This window comes from Gallinula chloropus, assembly GCF_964237585.1.
Source record: "Gallinula chloropus genome assembly, chromosome: 13".
NCBI lineage: Eukaryota > Metazoa > Chordata > Aves > Gruiformes > Rallidae > Gallinula > Gallinula chloropus.
In genome coordinates this window covers 8,204,550-8,227,749 of record NC_140098.1, presented here as the reverse complement: position 1 = coordinate 8,227,749, position 23,200 = coordinate 8,204,550, and the positions used below count along the sequence as shown (strand labels likewise).

The 23,200-nt window shown below is 42.6% G+C and overlaps 1 protein-coding gene across 1 annotated transcript in view; it reads left to right on the top strand.

Annotated features, from left to right (window-relative positions):
- ZNF423 (zinc finger protein 423) overlaps nucleotides 1–23,200 on the top strand; it is a gene marked incomplete at its 5' end in the record, with an annotated part of 231,527 nt that overhangs the window by 120,275 nt on the left and 88,052 nt on the right. The window contains 2 exons of the mRNA XM_084270140.1: nucleotides 12,170–15,393; nucleotides 22,281–22,365. Of these exons, the coding sequence (XP_084126266.1) occupies nucleotides 12,170–15,393; nucleotides 22,281–22,365 (3,309 nt within the window). The remainder of the gene's footprint in view (nucleotides 1–12,169; nucleotides 15,394–22,280; nucleotides 22,366–23,200) is intronic.

The window sequence follows — 23,200 nt, the reverse complement described above, 5'->3', positions numbered from 1 at the left end:
GGATTCCAGGGAGGGAGCAAGGGTTTCTTAGTATTTAAGGATATTTAGGGTTGTAGGGTTTTTGTAAGTGAAACTGATCTGAGCTTTAAAACTCTTTGTTTCTGAAAACAATAATTTTTCATTTCACCCAAAATTTAAATTGCCTACTCAAGTTATGACAACATTTCCTCTTTTAGACAGCCAGTGTGTGAGCTTCTGCTGCTTGAAGCCACTGTTTTACCTCTTTATGACAGTAGAGACAGGGTGCAGTCTCTTCCAGGTATCTGCCAGTTGCATTTCAGCAGTAGTTTTCTGGTAATTCCTCTCTGCCACACTGTACATGGGGTTTTGGGGCATGAGAGACACTTCACACCAGAGATCTTGGTGCAAAGGTACAAAACCTTTTCACATCTGTAGAAAAACCACAAAAAATTATTAATTTACCTGGGGTGGGGTGTGTGTGCATGTTTCCAGGCATTACATGACTGGATGTAGTTTCTTGAACATGTCTGGTTCTGGAGGTGCATGTGTGACTGTCAAACCCCTGACACCTGATTTTCCCTGACAGTTGTTTGGTTTGGATTTTGGTTTTTTTTATTTTTTCTTTTGCTGTTAATCTTGTGGGTTTTTGACCATTTTTTTCTCTGCAGAAAACATGCCCCTACCTCAAATACCCACCTCCAGTTTCCACCCACTTTTGAATTTAGAAGACTCCTCTACAGAAAGCCAAATTCTTTCTGTGCTGGTAGTATTAAGGTGCATTTTTGCTAGGTAAATTCAATCTCTCTCCCCACTGTCTCCTCCTTTTACTGACTGTTGTAATCTATTAACATTCCCAGGTATTTTTTGGTAAAGTACAGCCTGTCCTCAGTATGTGGGTGGAGACAGGGAGGAAGCTATAGACTATAGGTTTTCCCTTTATTTCATTTAATTCTCTGATGCCAGTGGGAGTGTCTGTGTGAGACTGTTCTCAAATGGAATGAGTGCCTTTTGGGATAGATGGTGGGCAAAGAGGTATTTGTTTGCAAGTGCCAAGGTGTTTGCTGTCCCACCTTCTCTGCAGGGATAAATGGAGACAATTCGATGTATTCTCTGACCCTAATTTTAATCCCATTTAAACAAATAATTTTGCCCTGTGTCTTTCCTCATTGTAAATTCACCTCCTTGTGTATCTGTGGCCAAGGCACAGAGACAGTTACTAACCAGAATAAATTGTACAATTCACATTTGTGGGAGGGAAAAAACCCAAGCATGCAATGGTGAGAAGGAAACCTGCATTGCTGGTCAAGTAGAGCTCTCTGAATGCGGACAATGGGCACCCAAGCCTGTACTGAACATTTAGGGGAGGATTCCTGTGTTGCTGGGGAACTTAAGGAAAGTGCCGCCCTGCGCTGGTACGTGGGCAGAGTGTGGTACCTGCAGCTGAGGCTGGCAGTGCAGCCACAGCTGGAGGGGAGGTTTCTGCTGGGTTCTGCGCATCTCTTGGCAGGAGCACAGCGGGGCCGGAGGGGCTGCTGTCTCCTGGTTGGATTCGCTCTGGCTCCCCAGCTGCACTCCCCCTGCTTGCCTGCCTGCACTGATGAGTATCCTCCCTACGGGAGTCTTTCTCCGGAGCGTGGTCGGTGCTGGCTGACATCCCAAGAAGCCCCTAAACAATTTAGAGAGGCTTGAAAAGTCTCTCTGCAGGCTCATGGTATAGGAGATGAGGCACAGTGTGGGCTGGTCTCACCTCAGCACCTGGTGCCTGCAGGAGAGGGCTGCCTGGTGTGCCGTGACCTTGCAGTGTTGTGGAGTGGCACTGCTGGGGTCATCCCCCACAGCCTGCACAGGCACTCGGTGAGGTTGGGTGTAGGATCCCTCCTTGGGCTGCATCTGCATGGATGTGAGCCCTGGGAAGAGAGACCTTAGCTGCCATCACAGCTCTTTGTAAACCTAAGGTTTGTAAACCTAAGAGCACAGTTGCACAATTTGTCTTTGGGCCCTCCAGTCAAAAGGGCACAGATGTGTTGGAAGAAGAGAGCAGCTTTCGGCGGACAGTTCTGCTGTGTGGTGCGGTGCAAGTCCTCAGATCACAGATGCCAGGTCACTGCCGGTTAAACTTGAAAGGTCTCTCATGCGGCACGTTTGTTGTAGGGGAACACTGATCTACCAAGAAAGCTTCTTACTGGGTGGCAAACACTTTTGTTTGCTTGCTTGTTTTAAAGTCATTTCTTATTTAAAATGCTGGATACAGTTAGTGAAAAGAAGTAGCATTACCATACAGCGTGGAATACACATCTCTCCTAGGCAAGCCACGCTGTTTGGCTTTCATCTTTCATAGCACAAAATCTATAGTTATTTTCTTTTTAAACCTTTCAGTTATTTCTGTCAGGTATTGATAAGTGGAGAATTTCCTTCCCACCTCTGTTTAATGCAGTTCCCCTCAGGCCACTCACACATATGGTGCAGAGTTATGACCAATGTTTATCTAAATGATACTCAGGAATGTGCTTCATATTCAGCAGTGTGCTTTTACATTTGCAGGCGTTCTTTTGTAATTTTAAATTAAATGTTTGGGGTTTTTTTAATTGTTCACTGACAAACCCAGCATCTCAACTAATTGTACTCTGCCATAATGCATACTATCCCCAAGGAATGGGAGATTTGCTGAACTAGAGCAAACCCCATCTCCAGGCTTGGGTCAAGTGCAGCTGGCAGTTTCATTAGCTCCAGGGATACCCACTGGGGTCACTGGGGCACATGAGCCCCTCCAAAACCAGGCAGATGAAGGCCTCAAGGAGCAACACTCACCAGACTCTGTGGAAGCTGGGATGTTTACCAAGTGCATCTTAGTTTCCATTCAGTGTTTGCATGAAATCCCAACTCAGAATTCGTAAAAGGGACACGGAATACATGCACCTTTCTGAAAATGCCTCTTTGTAGAGCTGGCTACATTTCATATTTATGTCATTTGAGTTTTCAGAAGTGTTGAGCAACTGCTGTTCCTATTGATTTCAGTAGGATTGATGTGAATATACAACACGTCTGGAAATTAGACCAATAATGCATATGCGTAGCTATAAAACAGGTTACTTGATACTGTCAGTCACATGTAATTTATTGATTTTTCTTCCCTTGTTCTTTGAAGGCAGTATAAAATCTGAATGTTGTTGTTTTTTACTGTTTGTTTATTGCTGAGTAATTTCAGCCGACATGTGTTTTTCAGTATTAGGTCTATTCATCATGTACATCAACCCATTAAGTTTGTAAGTGCGTCACAGTTTTCCCACCTAGATCTAAATGAGAGTCTGGAACAGCCTACTCTTTCTAACTTAACAAGCTGGGTTTATTTTCCCCTGCAATAATGTGACCAGCTTTAAATTCCTCAGGCCGGAAAGCTTGGCAGTAAAGTCCTGTGCAGGGCTGAGGTTTGAAACATGAGGTTTTTCTCCAAACGAACATGGCAATTGACATCTCTTCTACTGAACACTGATGGAAATTACTCATCTAGAAGCAAAAGGCTGTTGTCAGGAAAGTACTTTTCATATGGTAAAGACAGGGACTGCAGCCCCATTTTCCTAGAGGGCAGGTCACTTGAAGATCTCATCATAGAAAGCCATCCTAGCAATCCAGTCACTTTGAGTGACACTGATCAGAAGACACAAGCATTTTAGTGTCTGGTCTTGGTTTTCTCCTTTCTTAGTGGTTCTTCTGGCTCAGAGTTGTTAGATGGCCAAAGAGCTGAAACAGAGCTCTGCAGAAATCGAAGCTCCACTCTCCAGCACAGGAGCAGGTACACCTTTGTCTGAAGCAGCAGCTCAGAGGAGAGGTCTTAGCAAAACTGACCTTGTCCTAGTTTGCCACTGCCCCAGTTTTAAGGGCACGTGCTCCTCCAGACTGGCCCACACCATCGAAACAACTTGATTCTGCACAAGCTGAATATCCTGTGGGAAAGCACTGCCTGTCCCTGTCAGTGCTGGCATCCAGGGCTCCCAGCTCACTGTGCCGGATATGACCCTTAAACGAATTTTATGAATGAGCTAAATGGATTGTAATTGATGACTTAATCTTCACTTGAAAGTACAATTCAGAAACATGAAAATGAGCACAGTAAAGCATTAAATTAGGTCACAGAGATCTGGTCAGTTCATGGAGAAGAGGCTCTCCCGCTGTAATTTCAGCATCTGCATTCATTGAGGGTCCCCGAACAGCAGCTAGGCTGTGTTTCCAATGCCCAGTTGTGGGTGTGAACTGAGGGAAGGTGCTTGAGCCGAGTCTCTGGCCGCACGTGCCGGAGGGAACTTGGCATAACAGGCTGAGAACAGGTGCCTGCTGTATTTGAAAGCTGCCTGATCAAATGGGAGGGAGGAAATCATAAATCTAGGAAATTCATCCCAGGCATTTCATCCCCCCAGAAAGGCTCTTCCGCTGGCCACATCTCCACGAGTGGTTCAGAGACAGGATGCTCCAGTCTGTTTGGTATGGGAAGCGCCCTCCATGCTAACAACAAAACACAAGGAAGGGAAAACATCTGTGTATATAGATGAGAAAAGGGCTTTCCTTGCATGTATCACAGGGACCTTTATGGAGGCTGATGCTCTTCCACCGCTCCGGGCGGGATCCTTGGCTCTGCAAGTGCAGAAGCAGGGCAGTTCTGGTCCTCTTTCAGGAGGGAGGCAGGCAAATCTGCCACGGGTCTGCTCAAGATGTTGCAACATTGTATCCTTAGATTTAGATAAAAAATGAATCAGGCAAAGCCGCTAACCGCTGTGTGTTGTCTCTTTATTTTGTATAATCAAGTGTTGAAATCATGATAAATGTTGACATCAAGTAGCAAGAAGCACAGAATATAATTGTGAGAGGATAAGGGCAATAGGGTCATACAAAGTTTGTGCTCTGGCTAGCACAGTGTGAAGAAATGTTAGTAAGGATTAGCATAAGTAATACCATTTATTATAACTAATTTAATAACTAATTATTATAAGTAATAATTATTCTACTAGGATTATTTTCCTAAGGGCTTTGTCACTCCTTATGTTTGAAAGCTGTGCATGTCGTAGCTGAAACTCTAATTTTATAGCGTTCTCTCAACGTGACTATTGCATCCGTGATGCATGTGTGTGACCCTCTATACCACTCTGGTCCTTGACATCTGTCTTACCACGTGCCTTCTTGCTAAATGCTCTGTAGGTATCCACGCAGGCAAGAACGGCACAGGACCCTCTGGGTAGCAGGGTAAGCATGAGCAGCAAGCTATTGAGGTCTTTCTGTTAATTCACTGATGTATCATCTTCTAACCTTCCTTAAAACAGTCTGAATGTGTGTCTGAAGAGAAAATTGCTAAGCAAAATATATGTATAATCCTAACGGTTTGGTAGGAATAGGGTGAGTTATTATTGATTCACAGAGCACGACAAAACATCACTGCATGAATTAGCAAACAGCTGTTTCTAATTTGAGTTTAGAACTGTACACAGAGGAACTTGTTTTAGTGTTCACTCCTTTCATTTATAATGAATTTTAATCACCGCTACAGGTGAGAAAAATGTAGAAACAAGCTTGTATCTTGTGGAAGAAACAAAGGAGAGACAGATGCTAACAGATTTACAGTCTGTGATAAAAGGAATGTTTTGGTACACTTTACATGTAATTAGAGTGCAGCTGTTTTCAGTCCCAAGTCCATGATGCACAGCAGAATATAGTATCTGCTGCTTTTCCAAAGGGAGTAAAGAAAAACAGTGATTCAACTCTGAAAGCATTTAGTTTATTCCTAGATCTAACATAAAACTTTCTCTTCCACCCCGTATTATGCCATTTATTGAAGTGTGAAATAACTTATTTAATGATATGCTAATTTTTTGTTACCAGCAAAATACAGACTGTTTGACATAAGAAAAAATAATGATAAAAATAACTTTCTGATTTTATCATCTGTATAGAATCATGTATCATCCTCTTCATTACTGAATCGTGGTATCTCTGCTAATGGGAGACAAGGGCTCAGGCATGTGTTACTCTGGCTGAACAAGTTTCTGTATATCAGCTAGCTTCAACAGACATCTTTGTGTGTACTTCTAACTTGGAGCATAAAAAAGACTAATTAGATGTATCTTTGATCACTACAGAAAGGTTTAAACAAAGACAATGAGGTTTAAACTGTCTGTGTGTAACAGTTTATCTGCATCAGACATCCCAGCAAGTTTAATGCTTGAAATTCTGCACTACATCTTGTGCTGATTTTGTATTCCAAATACCAAGTTACTCTCTGCATGGGAAGAAAAATTAGATTATATATACTTTCCATTGAGCCAGACGCCTGTCTGTCTTTTTTAAAAACTTCACTTAAAAACGAATCACAGTGTAAAGCTGAGAAGTTAGAAAAAGAGTCACTAACTGTTCGTAATTTAGTCAAAAAAAATGATTACCACATAAGCATATAATTAGGTATAACTGCATTTTTCTCAAGTCACAGATAATAATGAAAGCACTGCTCGTGGTGCCACTTATATTAGCACCTCTTAGTGTTTTATCCAATTTTAGGTTTGCTTTGAACATTATATATATATATGTGTATAAATATATATATATATATTTAAAATGGCATAGTGTCCTAAAATAAAAAGGTATGAAGGCTGTTTTGTGAAGAAGTTGATGTTGCTCAAGTCTGAAACTGCGCAGAGTTCTTCAGAACTTCCCAGGGCTGCTTCTTAGTGCCTTTGCTATGACTGGGCTGGCCAGTTCTGGGGGACAGTTGCATGACATTTTTATAGGGATAGTAATAAATCAGTTGAAGAAATCTTTTTTCCATGGTTTTGTGGAGCTTGTTTGGGTGTATGTTAACGCTGCGGTTCAGTCACAGCCCGGCACTTACACCACCATTCAGGAGGTAGGTGCAGCATCACCATAAAAAGGCTTTGCTTGCCACAGAGCCAGTGGTTCACCATCCAGGGTTGCCTTGCATGACACAACAAACACACACACACATGATCAGTGAAGCTGATGTATGCACAGAAATGGAGTTTGGGATATTAATGGTATTTTTAATTATTTACTTTGTTATAACTGTGTGGCAAATGCATAGGAAAACAGGGCTAATCCTCCAATAGAAATTTAAGTTAAAAAACTGTCAGAGGGTACTAAAAACATTGAAACTAAAACCATTTGCTGCATAAGCTTGATTTGCATTATTTCACACCAGCACTGCGGTGTAAATGAGCGGCATATGCGATGTGAGGGTCTTACTGTAATCCATTGTAATGATCTATCCTTGGCTTTAGTACCTAGGGCAGCAAGGCAGAATTTGACATAACCAGTACTGAAGATTTCTCAGTCCTCAATCTCTGTGTTGTATTCTCATCATTAAGCATTTGTGATAATAATAATTATTGAAATTGATGGCATTTCTATTGGGCCTTCCATCTGAGGCTGTCTCAGGGTTTCACAGCTATACTGTACTAAGCCCTACAATTTGTCCCTGAGGAGCAGATGACTTTTTTCTATTACGGAGATGAGGAACTGAAACACAGTTCAGAAGCATGTGTTATGATGCCAAAAGCAACTTACTTTTTTGGGTGCTAGAATTCCATTGACTCTCAATAGCCCGAGGCAATTTGAGTGCTGTGACCATTTGAAACTTGCATGCCATGGAGAGGGTTGGAGAGAGCCAGGAGTCTGAGCCCAAACAGCAATCCTTTCCTCTACAGTTGGTTCTTAGCTTTTGTTTTTGTTAATGTAACTACTTCTCTTGTGTGCTAGTGCAGTGCTAGAGATACAAACCTGATAGAGTAAGAATACCTTCCAAATCTAACCTCCTTGGTTTATTGTCCTGTACAGAGACTCCTTCCGGGCTCAGGAGGGGAGTCTCAAAGCTGCCTCTTTGGCCAAACTGGATGTTTTGATAAAGCCCAGGCAGGTTTGCACACCAACTGACTGGAATAAACTGGCTCCCCACACCGTGCTGGCCACATTGCCATATGCCCGTGGTGTAGGGGGACATATGGAAGCCCTGTGGAAGAGCCACCTGAACCCTCCACATGTAGGGGAGACAGAATAGGGAGGTTTTTCACTGGAGGGGAATCCAGTGATGCTCTGTGTTGGTAAACAAGAGGTTTTAGGCAAGGTCTGGGCCAGCAAAGAGGTCTCTGTGCATACCTTTTGTTCCTAAAGAGAATAAGCAGCCGGCTGGGGGGTAGCCTGGGTTTGTGCAGCCTGTGCCCACAAACGCTGACCCCAGGGCCAGGGCTGCACGGGTGACCAGGCAGCTGCGCAAGCCTGTCCCTCTGCAACCCCTTCAAATGCAGCTCGGCTCAAAGTCTGGTGGGACTGCAATGTTTCCAGCTAGCTTTGAGCAGGGAGATGGGGGAAAGTGTTTGCACAGACTGTGAAATTATGTCTGGTTGATTTTATTTCTATTAGCAAAATAACTGTGAAATAATAAATGTATCAGCATCATCAGTGTATGCTGAGACAGCAGTGCTGCTTACTCCTGGCAATCTGTGATGTGCTTTATGTCTCCTTCTGAAGAAAGATCACGTTTTTTTAAGACTTTGTTTTATTGTTTTAGCTTCATGAGTATATTTCTGAACTTGGCTCATGTTATCTGGAAGATAAACAGAGAATGAAGTATGATTTATACTACAGTTTGGCCAAATTGCTGTTATTAGAAGGAAAAATACATTTATTGAATGCATTGAGCCTGGAATTAGCTCCTCAGTGATGATGATAAATGCTTGCAGTCCCGTAAACGTGCTGAACATTAAGTTGCTAAATTACTGTACCACGTTGAGATTGATTATCAAGTTTGGCCCTTTAAGCTTCATGACCCACACATATATCCTGAGGACTACTGACATCCTAAGGCTTCCTTAATGCTCTTTTTTTTCCTAATTAAACTTTTTATTGAATTTTCTTACCCTTTTAATACTTGTTTTGATTCTCTTATGCGCAAGTGACAAAAGCCTTGCACCAGCCATGTGATTCTCTATTTTAGAACAGTCCCACTTTGCAGGATTAGCCATTTTTAATGACTTTAATCTTCTTTTTGAAAGTGATTTTTCTCATTCTGCTACATTCCTTTGATTGCATTAATGTAGAATTATTATTCTAACCAGCATTGCCAGACATGTCACACCACATCTAAAATATATCTTCCCACTAAAATATTACTCTGGTAAAAATACCTTAGAATTTCCTTCTCAGTTCATTATAGGTCTTTTTTTCAATTTAATATGGCAACTTAAAATTAACAGGGCTATTTTTCATACCATAAGGAGATTAATGATAATGAGTTTTCCCTAATTTTTTCAGTTTAGACCTTTAGTAATTTAGTATCTTGTTTGTCAGGAAGGCAAAGGTAGGTTGTTCCGGGGGCTTAGAGTTTACTAATTCTTTTTAAATCATAAAAGTATTAGTAAATGGTGCAATAAAAAGAATCTACAAGTTAAACATGAAAATCGGTGGAAGGTGTAAATCAAGCTAACAAAAGGAGAGAATTGTCTATGTAAATGTTTCCATTTTTATTACAAATCCAGCTTTTCAATCTGAGATGTTATTTTTTGTAAATCCAAATTATATTAGCACAGCAGTGTCTTTGTGCATCACTCACAAAGTAATACCAGCTTGCTTTGATTTTGTTTTTGAATAGCCCAATATGTTTGAATAGCAGCAGCTGGAGGGGAACTGGCCCTGTTTGAATGTTAGAGTGCGTTTTGAGGTAGATCGGTTCATTTCAGAGCAGAAAGAGACCTCCAGAAGATGTGTTCAGTTTGCCAGTGTGGTGGTTGGCAGGGGCGCGTATGGATGTAGGGAAGTTAAATCAGTTGGCCCCGCCTGTGTTACCACTGGATTTGGCCCATTGCAGCTACAGTTACAAAGCTGAACAATGAACCTTTATTCACCAGAGCCCTTGTACTTCTCCGGGCTCTCACCGGTGCCGTCCTTAAGGGCTCTGTGTGCGCTGCCCAGCACCGGGCACGACACTCCCGGGGATAAAGGGAGGATACGTAAAGTTCATAGGTTTTTATAATAATTTCTGCCAAGTGGATGTTTTACCTTATTTTAATTACAGCCAGTAAGTAACACAACGGTGGTCTGCTTTTTCCCTGTTGTTGTTATTGGTTTTCTTCCCCCCTCCCCCGTTAGACAGCAGTAGCGGGAGCAAACGCAACATGTGCTGCCCTAGTTCAGGCCAGCATCCCCCTCTTGCTCCCCTTTGTCTCCTTTCCCCTGGAGGAGCCCAGCTGGCGAGAGGAGGGAATTAGCCGGCCCAGAGCTACCGGCACCTCCCCGGGGCCCCTAATCCAGGCGCTGGCAGCCGGCTGCCTCCTTCCCTCCGACGGCCCGTGGCCGCAGGTCCGTGGGGACGGAGCCCCGGATGCGGCCGGCGGCAGAGACGGGGGGGACGGGACGTGGCGGGCGGGGGACGGGGGCTCCCCGGGGGCAGAGCGAAGCTGCGCCGGCAGCGGGGCGGGCGGCAGAGGTGGCTTAAGTGGGCAACACGAGGCTTTGTTGCCGCCGCGGAGAGACAGCGGCCCCCCTGCTTCACGGCCGGGGGAACGAAGCCCGAGAAAAGTTTCCGTAAAAATCGGGCTCGGCGGCGGCGTTTTAGGTTCGGGCTCGACCAGGCTCAGAGGAGTTAGTTGAGCACAAAGACCTTGAGCATCTTAGAGGCGCGGGTGCTCGCCAGGAGCCGGGGCGCAGTTCGGGGGCGGGAGGAGCCGCGTCCTCGGTATCCGGTGTCGCTCTGGAGCAGGCGGCTGAGTTCAGCGGGGGCGCGGAGCCTGCCGGGGGGCGCGGGCCGGGCTAGCGGCGCCCGACCTGAGTCCCGGCAAACGGGCGGCCCCGTCGTGCCGGCGAAGTTGTCTGGTGTGTGATTACTTGGTTTGGTTTGTCCGTGCTCTCTTTTTCTGGGATGCAAAGGGAGGGCTGTGCCAAAGACGCGGTGCCACAGGAGCTGGGCTCTTGTGGTGATGTCCTCATGAGCCGAGCCTTGCTTGGAGAGCTGCTCGCCGTACATGTGCTCTCCTCGGCTGGTGACTCTGGAGTTGGCAGGCTGGCGGAGTGCGCGTGTGGCAGCCTACGCGCACAGTTGGGGGGTTTTTATTGGGTTGTTTTAGTAAGAGCTGAAGTAGGAACATTAAATGTTTTATAAGGACAACGTATCTGGAGAACCGGTTCCTTTTCCGAATCTCCAAGTGTATATGTGGTCAGCGCCTCCCCTCATTGACATGAATTTTATTTTTGCTTCATGCCGTGGCTCAGTTGTGTATGGGACTAGCGGTATTTTTGCTTCACTCAACATCTCCACGTTTGTTGGAATTAGGTTATTTGAAATCGCTCTCTTCTGTTTCTTGTTAACAATTCTGTTTATGAAAGCAGCCAACACTTTATGTATTTTTCCTAAAATGACTGTTTTGCTGCTGGAGTTAGTGCTGGGTTTCTTTATGGTAATATCGAATTATAAAATATTTTCCGAAGCCTCATATTGAGCAAAGGAAATAGTTATTAAAGCAGAGGCTGGGCCATTGTTGGTTTATCCTGACGTTGATTGTTTTGTGATGTCTTGAGATCTCCAATGGTGATTTTTTTGGCTTTTAAAATTTGTTTGGTTTTCTACCAAGCAGGTGAAGTTACCTTTCATACAAATGAATGTGGTAATGGTGCAGGTCTTTTATATGATTTTTTTTTTTTTTGGAGGTGTCTCAAATCTGATGCTTTTATGGCATCTAGATGTTCGTCTCTGGTTTTGAGCAGCCTTCCGTTCTGGTAGTTCTGAGATAGAACAGAAGGATTTTGTTTAATGGAGACATTACTTAAAATCATCTTGTTGTAGCATTTAAAAAGGTCCACAAAATCACAGGTGATCACTTAACACCGTAGCTTTTAGAAATGTTTGTATTGCTTCATTGCACATTGTGTTTTGCTTTCTTTATTCATTGTTTATTGCTTTACAGTACAGTGAGCAGGTGTTAAACCTGCTAAAGAAAAACATTTTTTATTAATACTGTTTGTTGGCATATTTGTGAAATATGTGTACAAACATATTTTTATTTCTTTCTCTCCAATCTCCTTTGAAATTCAAGAGAGATTTTTTTAGTTGATTTTTTTTAAATGCTGTAGTAGCAGAAGCCCATAGTGTTGTTGAGAGCTTTGTCCTTATTTCACAGATGCACTGGGAATTGTTTTTAATCTCCTTTCTGCTTTCCCATTACAGATGGTGATGACGACCCACAACTCTCCTGGGTGGCTTCATCTCCCTCCAGCAAAGATGTTGCATCACCCACTCAGATGATAGGAGATGGGTGTGATCTCGGCATCGGGGAGGAGGAAGGGGGGACTGGCCTGCCGTATCCCTGTCAGTTTTGTGATAAGTCCTTCATTCGCCTGAGCTACCTTAAAAGGCACGAGCAGATCCACAGTGACAAACTACCTTTCAAATGCACCTACTGTAGCCGGCTTTTTAAGCACAAGAGAAGTAGGGATCGCCACATAAAGCTTCACACGGGGGATAAAAAGTACCATTGCCACGAATGCGAGGCTGCGTTCTCTCGCAGCGACCACCTCAAAATTCACCTGAAAACCCACAGCTCCAGCAAACCGTTCAAGTGTACTGTGTGTAAACGCGGGTTTTCATCTACCAGCTCATTGCAGAGTCACATGCAAGCCCATAAAAAGAACAAGGAACATATGGCAAAGACTGAGAAAGAGGTGAAGAAGGATGATTTTATGTGTGATTACTGTGAAGAGACATTCAGTCAGACTGAAGATTTGGAGAAGCACGTAATGACACGCCACCCACAGCTTTCCGAGAAGGCAGATTTGCAGTGTATTCATTGCCCTGAAGTATTTGCAGACGAAAACTCGCTGCTCTCACACATTCATCAAGCCCATGCCAACAAAAAACACAAGTGCCCTATGTGCCCGGAGCAGTTTTCTTCAGTGGAGGAAGTCTATTGCCACTTGGACAGCCACAGACAACCTGACTCCAGCAATCACAGCATCAGCCCTGACCCAGTCTTGGGGAGCGTGGCATCCATGAGCAGTGCAACGCCCGACTCCAGCGCATCAGTGGAAAGAGGATCCACCCCAGATTCAACCTTAAAGCCTTTAAGAGGACAAAAGAAAATCAGGTCTGTGGACAGAGAGGAAGGCCAGAACTGGTCTAAAGTTACTTACAGCTGCCCATACTGCTCGAAGCGTGACTTTAACAGCCTTGCTGTTCTGGAGATCCACCTGAAGACCATTCATGCAGACAAACCTCAGCAAAGCCACACGTGCCAGATCTGCCTTGATTCCATGCCTACACTATACAACTTGAATGAACACGTGAGAAAGGTGCACAAAAACCACGCCTATCCCATGATGCAGTTTAGCAACATTTCTGCCTTTCACTGTAACTACTGCCCGGAGATGTTTGCAGATATCAATAGCTTACAAGAACACATCCGTATTACTCACTGCGGCCCAAACGCTACCCCTCAAGATGGCAACAACGCTTTCTTCTGCAACCAGTGCTCCATGGGCTTTCTGACTGAAGCAACCTTGACTGAGCACATTCAGCAAACTCACTGCAATGTAGGAAATTCAAAATTGGATTCCCCTGTCATTCAGCCAACACAGTCTTTTATGGAAGTTTATTCATGCCCTTATTGCACAAACTCCCCCATTTTTGGCTCCATCCTGAAGCTTACAAAGCATATTAAAGAAAACCACAAGAACATTCCTCTGGCACACAATAAGAAGTCAAAAGCAGAGCAGAGTCCAGTTTCTTCTGATGTTGAAGTCTCTTCCCCTAAAAGGCAACGGCTTTCTGCTAGTGTAAACTCAGTGTCTAATGGTGAATACCCATGTAATCAGTGTGATCTAAAGTTCTCAAATTTTGAAAGTTTTCAAACCCATTTAAAGTTGCATTTGGAGTTGCTGTTGAGGAAACAGTCTTGCCCTCAGTGTAAAGAAGACTTTGATTCCCAGGAGTCTCTTCTGCAACATCTCACCGTACATTACATGACAACTTCAACTCATTATGTATGTGAGAGCTGTGACAAACAGTTTTCTTCGGTGGATGATTTGCAGAAGCATTTGTTGGATATGCATACTTTTGTGTTGTATCATTGCACCCTTTGCCAGGAAGTTTTTGATTCCAAGGTATCTATCCAAGTGCATCTGGCAGTCAAGCACAGCAATGAAAAGAAGATGTATCGCTGCACAGCCTGTAACTGGGATTTTCGGAAGGAGGTGGATCTCCAGATCCACGTGAAGCATAGTCACTTGGGGAATCCATCGAAGTCCCATAAATGCATCTTCTGTGGTGAGACCTTTAGCACAGAAGTGGAACTGCAGTGCCACATCACGACTCACAGCAAAAAATACAACTGCAAGTTTTGTAGCAAAGCTTTTCATGCCATCATCTTGCTTGAAAAGCACTTGCGGGAAAAACATTGTGTTTTTGATGCTAGCACTGAAAATGGTACAGCTAATGGCATGACCCCAACAAATAAGAAGACAGAAGGGGCAGATATCCAGAACATGTTAATGAAGAATCCAGATACTTCCAACAGTCACGAAGCCAGCGAGGATGATGTAGATGCTTCTGAGCCCATGTATGGCTGTGACATTTGTGGGGCTGCCTACACGATGGAGGTCCTCCTGCAGAATCATCGTTTGAGAGATCATAACATCAGGCCTGGGGAGGATGACTGTTCTAGGAAGAAAGCAGAATTCATCAAAGGTAGCCACAAGTGTAATATCTGCTCAAGGACCTTTTTCTCAGAAAATGGCCTGAGAGAGCACATGCAGACCCATCGAGGTCCAGCTAAGCACTACATGTGCCCCATCTGTGGGGAGCGCTTCCCATCGCTCCTGACCCTGACGGAGCACAAAGTCACTCACAGCAAGAGTTTGGATACAGGGACGTGTCGGATCTGCAAAATGCCGCTGCAGAGCGAGGAGGAGTTTATCGAGCACTGCCAGATGCATCCAGACCTCAGAAACTCCCTCACCGGGTTTCGCTGTGTTGTCTGCATGCAGACAGTCACCTCTACCCTTGAGCTGAAAATTCATGGGACGTTCCACATGCAGAAATTGGCAGGAAACTCTGCAACCTCATCACCCAACGGCCAGGCCTTGCAGAAACTCTACAAGTGTGCGTTGTGCTTGAAGGAGTTCCGGAATAAGCAGGACTTGGTAAAGTTGGATGTGAATGGCCTTCCCTATGGCCTGTGTGCTGGATGCATGACCAGGAGCACCAATGGACAGTCGTCAGGCTTGACTCCACAGGAGGTGAACGAGAGACCGTGTGGCAGTCTGAGGTGTCCGGAGTGTAGTGTCAAATTTGAAAGTGCTGAAGACCTAGAAAGCCACATTCAGGTAGACCACCGAGACCTGACGCCTGAGACTAGTGGCCAAAGGAAAGGCACCCAGACATCCCCTGTTCCCAGAGTAAGTACACCTGAACTTTAAAATGTCTGAGGGACAAAATTTAGGCCTTCAACGTGACTCAGAACTGATCTGATGTTTTTGTTTTTTTTTTTTTAAACCGTCACTTCATAAAATTACTTGTGCTACTAAAACCCCAACAAACCAGGAGGAAAGGTAGAGTAACACACATAGACAAAGTAGGTATTTCCCAGCCTTGCAGGTTCCTTAATTCCTAGTGGCAGTGCATCAAATCTTTTAACATAAAACTCCCCTAGATTTACCAACAGAGAGCTGGAACACTTGAACAGTGGGCATTGAGTTTGTCCATGAATTTTGATGCTGCTGAACTGGCAGATCTAGAAGAGCTGGGGCATTTCCATGACAAGAGTAGATACTGAGTACCCACAGCAAACAAACAAAAAAAATCTGATCTGTCATACTTGAGGAATGAGATTATTTCTTACCAGGGAACTAAGCACACAAAGGAGGATAAAAGAAATTTTGAGGAAAAATACAGTGAATTCCATCTTACCCCCCAAATTCTCCCCTAAACAAAATTTCTCTGCTAAAGAGCTTGTCCTTGTGAATGTCTTTCAGAGTGAATGTTGTGAAGCTACTTGGATGTTTGTGTGCATGTGTGTCCCTCTGTGTGTGTGTGTGTGTGAGAGAGAGAGATTTTAAAAATGATTTCTAAAGGAACTGCTTCATGGCGCTCCTGTAAGATAAGTAGTTTTCTTAGCAAAGCTGGAATTGTTCTCAAATGCAGGTTACATACAAGTGTGCTCTCTACTATTCACAGATAGCCTGCTTTCCCAATTCTTAGCTTACAAGATACTTGGGAACATGCAGATCCAAGTAAGGTTTCCGAAGCCTACTCAGGAGATTAATATCATTTGCAGTTTATAGTCTTTTAAAATTATTTGTTGACGCTTTGGTTCAAGAATGGGCCAAGTCAGTCCTTCCTCTGTCAGGAACAGATGGAATGAGAAGTAGATTTTGGAAATCTTCTCGGGAGACCAACAGCAGACACATCTGAGTATTGATATCATCTGACATTTTTAATTAAACATGATGGGGTGAGATTTTCAAAAGTATCTAAGGAAATTAGGCACCCAACTCCTAATGAATAATTCCAGCCGTAGATGCCTGTTTATGTCAATCTGCTAATTAAAGCACCCACAAACACATCTTACTGCATTAAAAGAACCTGAAAACACCATTCAACTACAATACCAGCGGCTCAGTAGGTAAGAAAAGGCCCTAAGTACATCCTGAGAACATAGGCTGAGATGCCTCCAATAGAGCGGGTCCAGTCTGTGCGCCCAGCGGGACTTGTTAACTTTAACTCTGCTCTGGGGCAGCAGCGTCCAGCTGAGCTGGGCTGTGCACGGCCAGCTCGGAGCATGGCACTGCCTGCCGCGGCACCCACTGGCCTTAACGCACCCGTTCCAGGCTTCCATCCCACAAACAGGTTCTTTTGGGGTTTGTGTGGGTTTTTTTCCTCTTCCCTTTTTTAGTAAAATGACTGGATATTGTTCCCTCTGGGTACCGTAAATGTGTGACTAAGCCTCCAGGCACACACACCTAATTCCACAGAAGAATATGGAATGGAAAAATCCCTCCTCTGGTGTGATGCCTTTTGAGAGTTCAGCTGGGACTCTGGCTAGGTCATCATTCTCCTTCTTCCTCCTTAGGTCTTTATTTTCTTCTAAATTCCTTAAAACACCTCTGTTCTCTTAGGTAGGACCAGTTCTTACTTCATATGGCCATACCTGTAGCCTAAAGTACTACCTTTTCTTTCCTGTCGACTGTCAGAAGTAGAATATGTCACCATTTTCTTCTCTGATTTCTTGCTTTAACTCTTTATTTTCAGTGAGAGCTTCTATATTTGGTCTCTCAGGGGAGAGTTTTAAGTTCTTCAATAAGGTAAATGCTTTGAATTTCATCCCATGAGAGCAGGTCTTACTTCCTTTGTAGAAGGTAATGAAAAATCAGCATTTGCGATGATGGCAAATTGTACCTTCAACAGGTGTCTGTGACCTGCACATATGCTAATATTGGAGACCTTTATGGTATGCATCCCAGGGATAGATATATTGTTATTAGGAATAATTCATTATCTCAGCCTTCATTATAGGTACAAGACCTGAATTCTGATAGCAGTTCATGTGGAAACTATCAGTGTTTCACTCAGGTTTCTCGAGGCAGTGAGTACGCTTTGTGCCTGCCTACCACAGGAGTTTTCACATAAGTGGGCTGTCTTTTAAACAGTGCTAAATCCCTCTTCTGCAAGAAGAGAGTTTGCTTAACTTCAAGCAAGTTGAACACGATCTCTCGTTAGCATGCTGTGCACGGGTAAGATACCATTTTACTGGAGCAATCTTCAATGCACAATGGATCTAATCTGCAGATGTCCAGACAAGAGCTGCTTCTCTTCAGTTCTTGAGCAGTTCTGCATTTCTTTTTTAAACACCTTATTGATTTTTCTTCCTTAAACAGAAAAGCAGTTGTAGATTAGAATAAGGTACAATCAGAAAGAAAATATATGGACATTAGATTTTAAATAGTGGGCATATACTTCAGAGTAAATAAGTAGAGTGAAATCCAAACAAATAGAAAAGGTGATGAAGACATACAGAATACATAACTTCTCTGAATGCTAGAAGACATTGCACCAGCAGTTATGTTTCTTGAATTGAATAAGACCGTGTGGAAATCTAGAGTAATTTCAGGGGGAAAAAAAAAAAAAAAAGAAAGATTTAACCCCAAAATGGAAGGAGGAAAATATTAGCTCCTCATTACTAGAAAGTGAAAATATTGGGGAGAAAAAAAGAGCTGGAGAAAAATATCACTTCTTTGTAGTGTATGTATTTATATTTGTGTACAGATGAACATGGACATAGCACCACAAAGGGAGTATGAATATTTTGTTATATTTTGTTAGGGTTTTTTACTATTGAATTTTTGGAGGTGTTGTTTAGAAAATCAGTTGGAGACAGCTAGATTAGGATCAAAAAGCGCTCAATTGCTTGGCAGTCTTAGTGTTGGGGGTTTTTATTATCCACAAGAATGAAAGAGAAGGCGCATAACCCTTGAAAATGCTGCTGTGTTCTGTTTTCCTCACATTTAAGTATGGCAGCCAACCAGGAAGAAATATGTATGAATTCATCACCTGTGTTTCCAGGACAGCTTACTAGGATCCAGTCATGATGGTCAACAAAGGCAGATTTCCAGACAAAGTTTTTCCACCTGTACGTGGAAACATCTGCATCAGAAGATTTGTATCAGGAGATTTTAAGTGAAGTCAACGTTCTTCTTTATGGAACATCACTGAGAAGAATAAATAAAATATTCTTTTTTAGTGAAAAGTTGCTTTAACATCAATTTATGTTTGATTCTTATAGTTAGTTCTACATGGGCTTTTCTGTTTGGATAGGACTGAAAGGGTGTTTTTAAGATCACAAGTAGGGGTACCATCCCAGCACCTGGCAAGTGTATAGCTCAAGACCATTTTATTCTATTAGGATCCCATCAGAGGTAATGCTTTCATTTTCTGAACATATTTCTGTGTGTAGGAGCTTCAGTTTAGAATATATTTTATTAATTCCTTTTAATATGTCTTCTAGAGGAATGTGCATGTCTTGAGAAACATGACTAGTTGTTTAGTATCAGAATTCTGGAAACAGCCGCGTTTCAGGCTGCTCTTTCCCTTACAATGAATTTATCCTTATTTTCTACCATAGTTGTTATGAACAATGCTTGTTTAGCATTGACAATGGCAAATGCTTAGACTTCAATTAAATTTCCATCTTGAATGGTGTTACTATATTTAGCCCACCTAGATTATTTGGACTGAAGAGGCAAAGGAATTGGCATAGAAAGTTGGAAGAATGAACCCTATTGTGCTCCTTTACTCAGTTCCTTCTCTCCTGCACGCTTTCTTGGACTCAATTCCTTCTCTTTGTTCTCCCCCACACCCTTTCTCTTCCCTTGTAAATCCACTTGAATGGAAGAATATTTTCTTTGTAGAACAGGAAACCATTTCCAGATTTAAAGGAGGACAGTGTGGAAAACCCACGGGAACAATAGTTACTTCAGAAAAGAAACCATAAGCCTCTGTTTTTAATATTATTATTTTGTGCCAAGATTAGAATTAAATATCTTATTTAATGGGGATTGAGCTCTCAGCTGAAGGCCGGTTCATCTCTCTTATGTCACCTAGATGCCGTCACTCAGATGTCATCACCTAGATTCTCTTAGCTTCTCAGTCCGGGCATCTTTGTTGTCACTACATGTCAAGACAAAACTTAAAAAAAGAGATAACTGACCAATTGATAGTATTCGTGAAGCCATGATGCCCACAAAAAGAAGATAGTATTTGGTACCCCAAATAACACAATCTTGCATTAAATCTACTGCACGCCCTTTACTGAGAGTGGAATTCTGGTTTTGTGACTTTCTTTTAAAGAGAATTGTTAGTAAGCAAAAAGCTCAGTTCTACCATGTCTTGCGTGTACTTTTGAGCTAATATAGGTACAATTATTTTGTGATGTGTATGAGGCCATTTATTAACCTCAGTCTATTATCAGGGAGGGTACACTATCACAAGAGCCATCGCCTCACTTAAGCTGCTCTTTTGCATGTGTCTCAGCAGAGGCTAAAGATAATACTCCAAAAAAAGTCTGAAATCTGCTGGCTTCGCTGAGGGGTGGACACACTGAGTAGGCTGTTTCATAAGTTTCTGAAATGGTGTGGAGCAGTTTGCACTGGGTGTGTGGATAAGCAATGGCATCCTGTCTCCAGATCTGGTAGTAAGTAGCTTTCAGAAGCACTGAAATAATTCGTCTGCGTTTAATATAACTTTAAAGGTTTCAAATAGAGTTAAGCTGAAAGTTTGTCCTTTTTAGCTAGTTACTTAGGGAACCCCCGTAACAGAGGTGAGCGTTGAACAAGGCACAGAGCTTAGTCAGCTTTGAAGCTTTTAAGAAGAAGGTTTCCAGTTTTAAATGTGACCACATGAACCATTCACCACCCAATCCCATTTTTCTCTCCCAAGGCTTTTTGTGTTGTGTTTTGTTTTGTTTTTAAAGTTAGGAGCCCTCAGCATGTGTATGGCAGTGTGCTTGAGAGGACGTGTGTACGTATGTGTGCTGTGCTCGTCTGCCGGAATAGATTCCCAAGAAAGAGTGCTGCAGAAATCCAGCTGCTTTTCCATTAACAGCCTTGATTTCCGAATGGACTCCAGGAGGATACTTTCTTGAGCTGCCTGGGGATAACTAGCCAATCCAAACTATTTCTTTTTATATGGTTGGCTGTGTCAGGTTTCGGCCAATGGAGTATAGCCTTCCTCCTATTATCATGTTAATCACCCATTGTTATTTTAGCCTAGAAAGCCCTGCCTATGTGCAAACACATACTGTGTCCAGAATTCATGGAATACGCATAACATCCATAGAGTGGTGCATTTGTTATTATGGTATTACAGCATGTTCATTAACCTCCAGCAGGCTAACTTGTTGCCACTGATGACATGGGAAGTAGTTAAGAAGCTCTTGGCAGCACCTAATTTGTTCTTTCCTCAGCAGGTGCTCGAGGAAATTGGATCCCATGCGCAGAGGGGGTGACAGCAACTCCTCTGTTCAACTCAGAACTTCTGACTTATTACTGCTGTCCTAAAAATGGGGTTCTGTACCTAAGTGTGGGGTGGAAGCTCTAAGAAAAAATAATGTGCATCTAGAAGTGCACAAAAATACCTGCAAAACACTTTGTTTCAAAAACGTTAAGGGGATGTAGTTTAATGAATTGGGTGTCTCAGTGCTAATAGCTTGGGTTTCTCATCCATTCCTCTGCTAACCGAGCTTGTGGCCAGCATGTGGAGATTCCACATATGCTCTGCTGGCATCTACTCTAGCTGTAAGGATATGGACCACACGCTCATGCTCATGCCTGGTGGCAAGTGTTGCAGTAGGAGTTATTCTCTAGGAAGAAGTAGGCAGAAAAGGCCCAATTTTTCTAAATCGCTTGTCAACAGACATTTATTTAGATAGCATATTCCCATGCATGTATGTTAGAGCAAAGCATTGTAGTCCTGCTTTGGGAAATAAAGGGTTCTCCAAGTGTACAAAAGCTTAGCCTTAGTGCTTGGGTATTTTTTGCTATCTTGGATGCCTAACTTGTCAACATGCATTTTAATGTCTACAAATGATTTCTTGGATGTTTTCCTGTCATGTTGCACAAGTACACACACCACTGTCAATCGAAGTGCAAACCCCATTTTTCCTCTTTGAATAAATGGTTCGTGTAATTGCCTCTTCACACTGTCTCCTGACTTCTGCAGCTAAGCCTCCCTGGTACGACTGTGAGATGGAGAAAATACACAACAGAGTGTGCTAGGCACCCATTCTCTGTGCTAATGCACTTTTCCCAGCATTTCTCATGGGTCACCCTGCAAAATGTATTTTTCTTCTGTTGTCCTTCATTTCCCCAAGTAACTGGAGGTGTTTTTGTTACTGTATTTGGAATTTAACTAGAGATGGAAGGTTTTGAGAAAGCTGATCGTTTTCTGAAAACAGAGTCACCTTTCAGTGTGTTTTATTGTGCTCGGAGGGAATTTTTGCTGCAATGGGTTAAATGGCATGAGCAATCTGATTATGGCTCAAGCACTCCATTGGATTTCACAGTAATATAATTAGAAATTTTCAAAGTTGAAATTAAAACTTCTCCTAAAGCAAGCAGTTAATTAGAGATTGTATTTATGGTCCCAGAAAAGTTCAGCCCAACTTGGTGTCTTGTTGGGGATATATGACCCAGTGGAAGAAAGTTGAAGCACGTAACATGCTATATTCATGATCACACTTGCCTTATGCTACAGTGCAGTTTTCTCTAATCTCTTTTTGGTTATTAAACAGAAAAAGACCTATCAATGCATCAAGTGCCAGATGACCTTTGAGAATGAGAGAGAGATACAAATCCATGTCGCTAACCATATGATTGGTAAGACATTCTTTAAACTAGGCCACTCATCGGCTGCTTATTTTTTTTTGCTACTCTTTGAAATTCACTATTCTAATAACTTGTTAATATTCATGCTGTAATTTATTTTTTTATCTTTCAAGGAAAATGATTTTGATGTAATGATTCTTCACTTCAAAGCTTTTTAAATATGTGGTTATAAAAGTGTTACTGCTGAGCTTTTTTCCTTATCCTTTTGAGTCTTCATGTAGCATTTTCATTTATATTAAAATCAAACTTTTGACAGTATCTTCCATTTGATAGCATAAATTTCTCTCTATCCATGTAAAAAGTACTTGCCAGTTGTCAACCACTTAGGAGCAATTATGTTTCAATTCTGTATGTCATGACATTGAATAGATTTAACTGCTAGCATTTTCCCAGCTAAGTGTGGTGAATTCCTGAGGAACATTGTCAAAACAAAACACTTACAGAGTTATTTCAGTGGGTATTTTTCGTCTTTTTCCAACAATTCTGGACTTCAGAAAGTTCAACTTTTCAGACATACGAGTGTTTTAAAAATCAGTGCTTGCTGACTTCTGCTGCAGTCCTGTCACAAGAGTTTGTACTAACGTGTTACTGTAATCTGATGGGTTGTCTTTCTGCTGCAGCTGCACGATTGTTTTTCTGATGAATGCAAAGAAATGTTTTTCCTGTCTGTACAGATGTTATAAATGTATGTGTTGGCCCAAGAGGTCAGTTTATTTTGATGCATAGACCACAAAGGAGTTACTATGCATGCCACTGTAGGCATATGTTGGATGAGATCCTTCACGGACCCTACAGTGCACTCTGTGTGTCTCGTATGTTCACATGC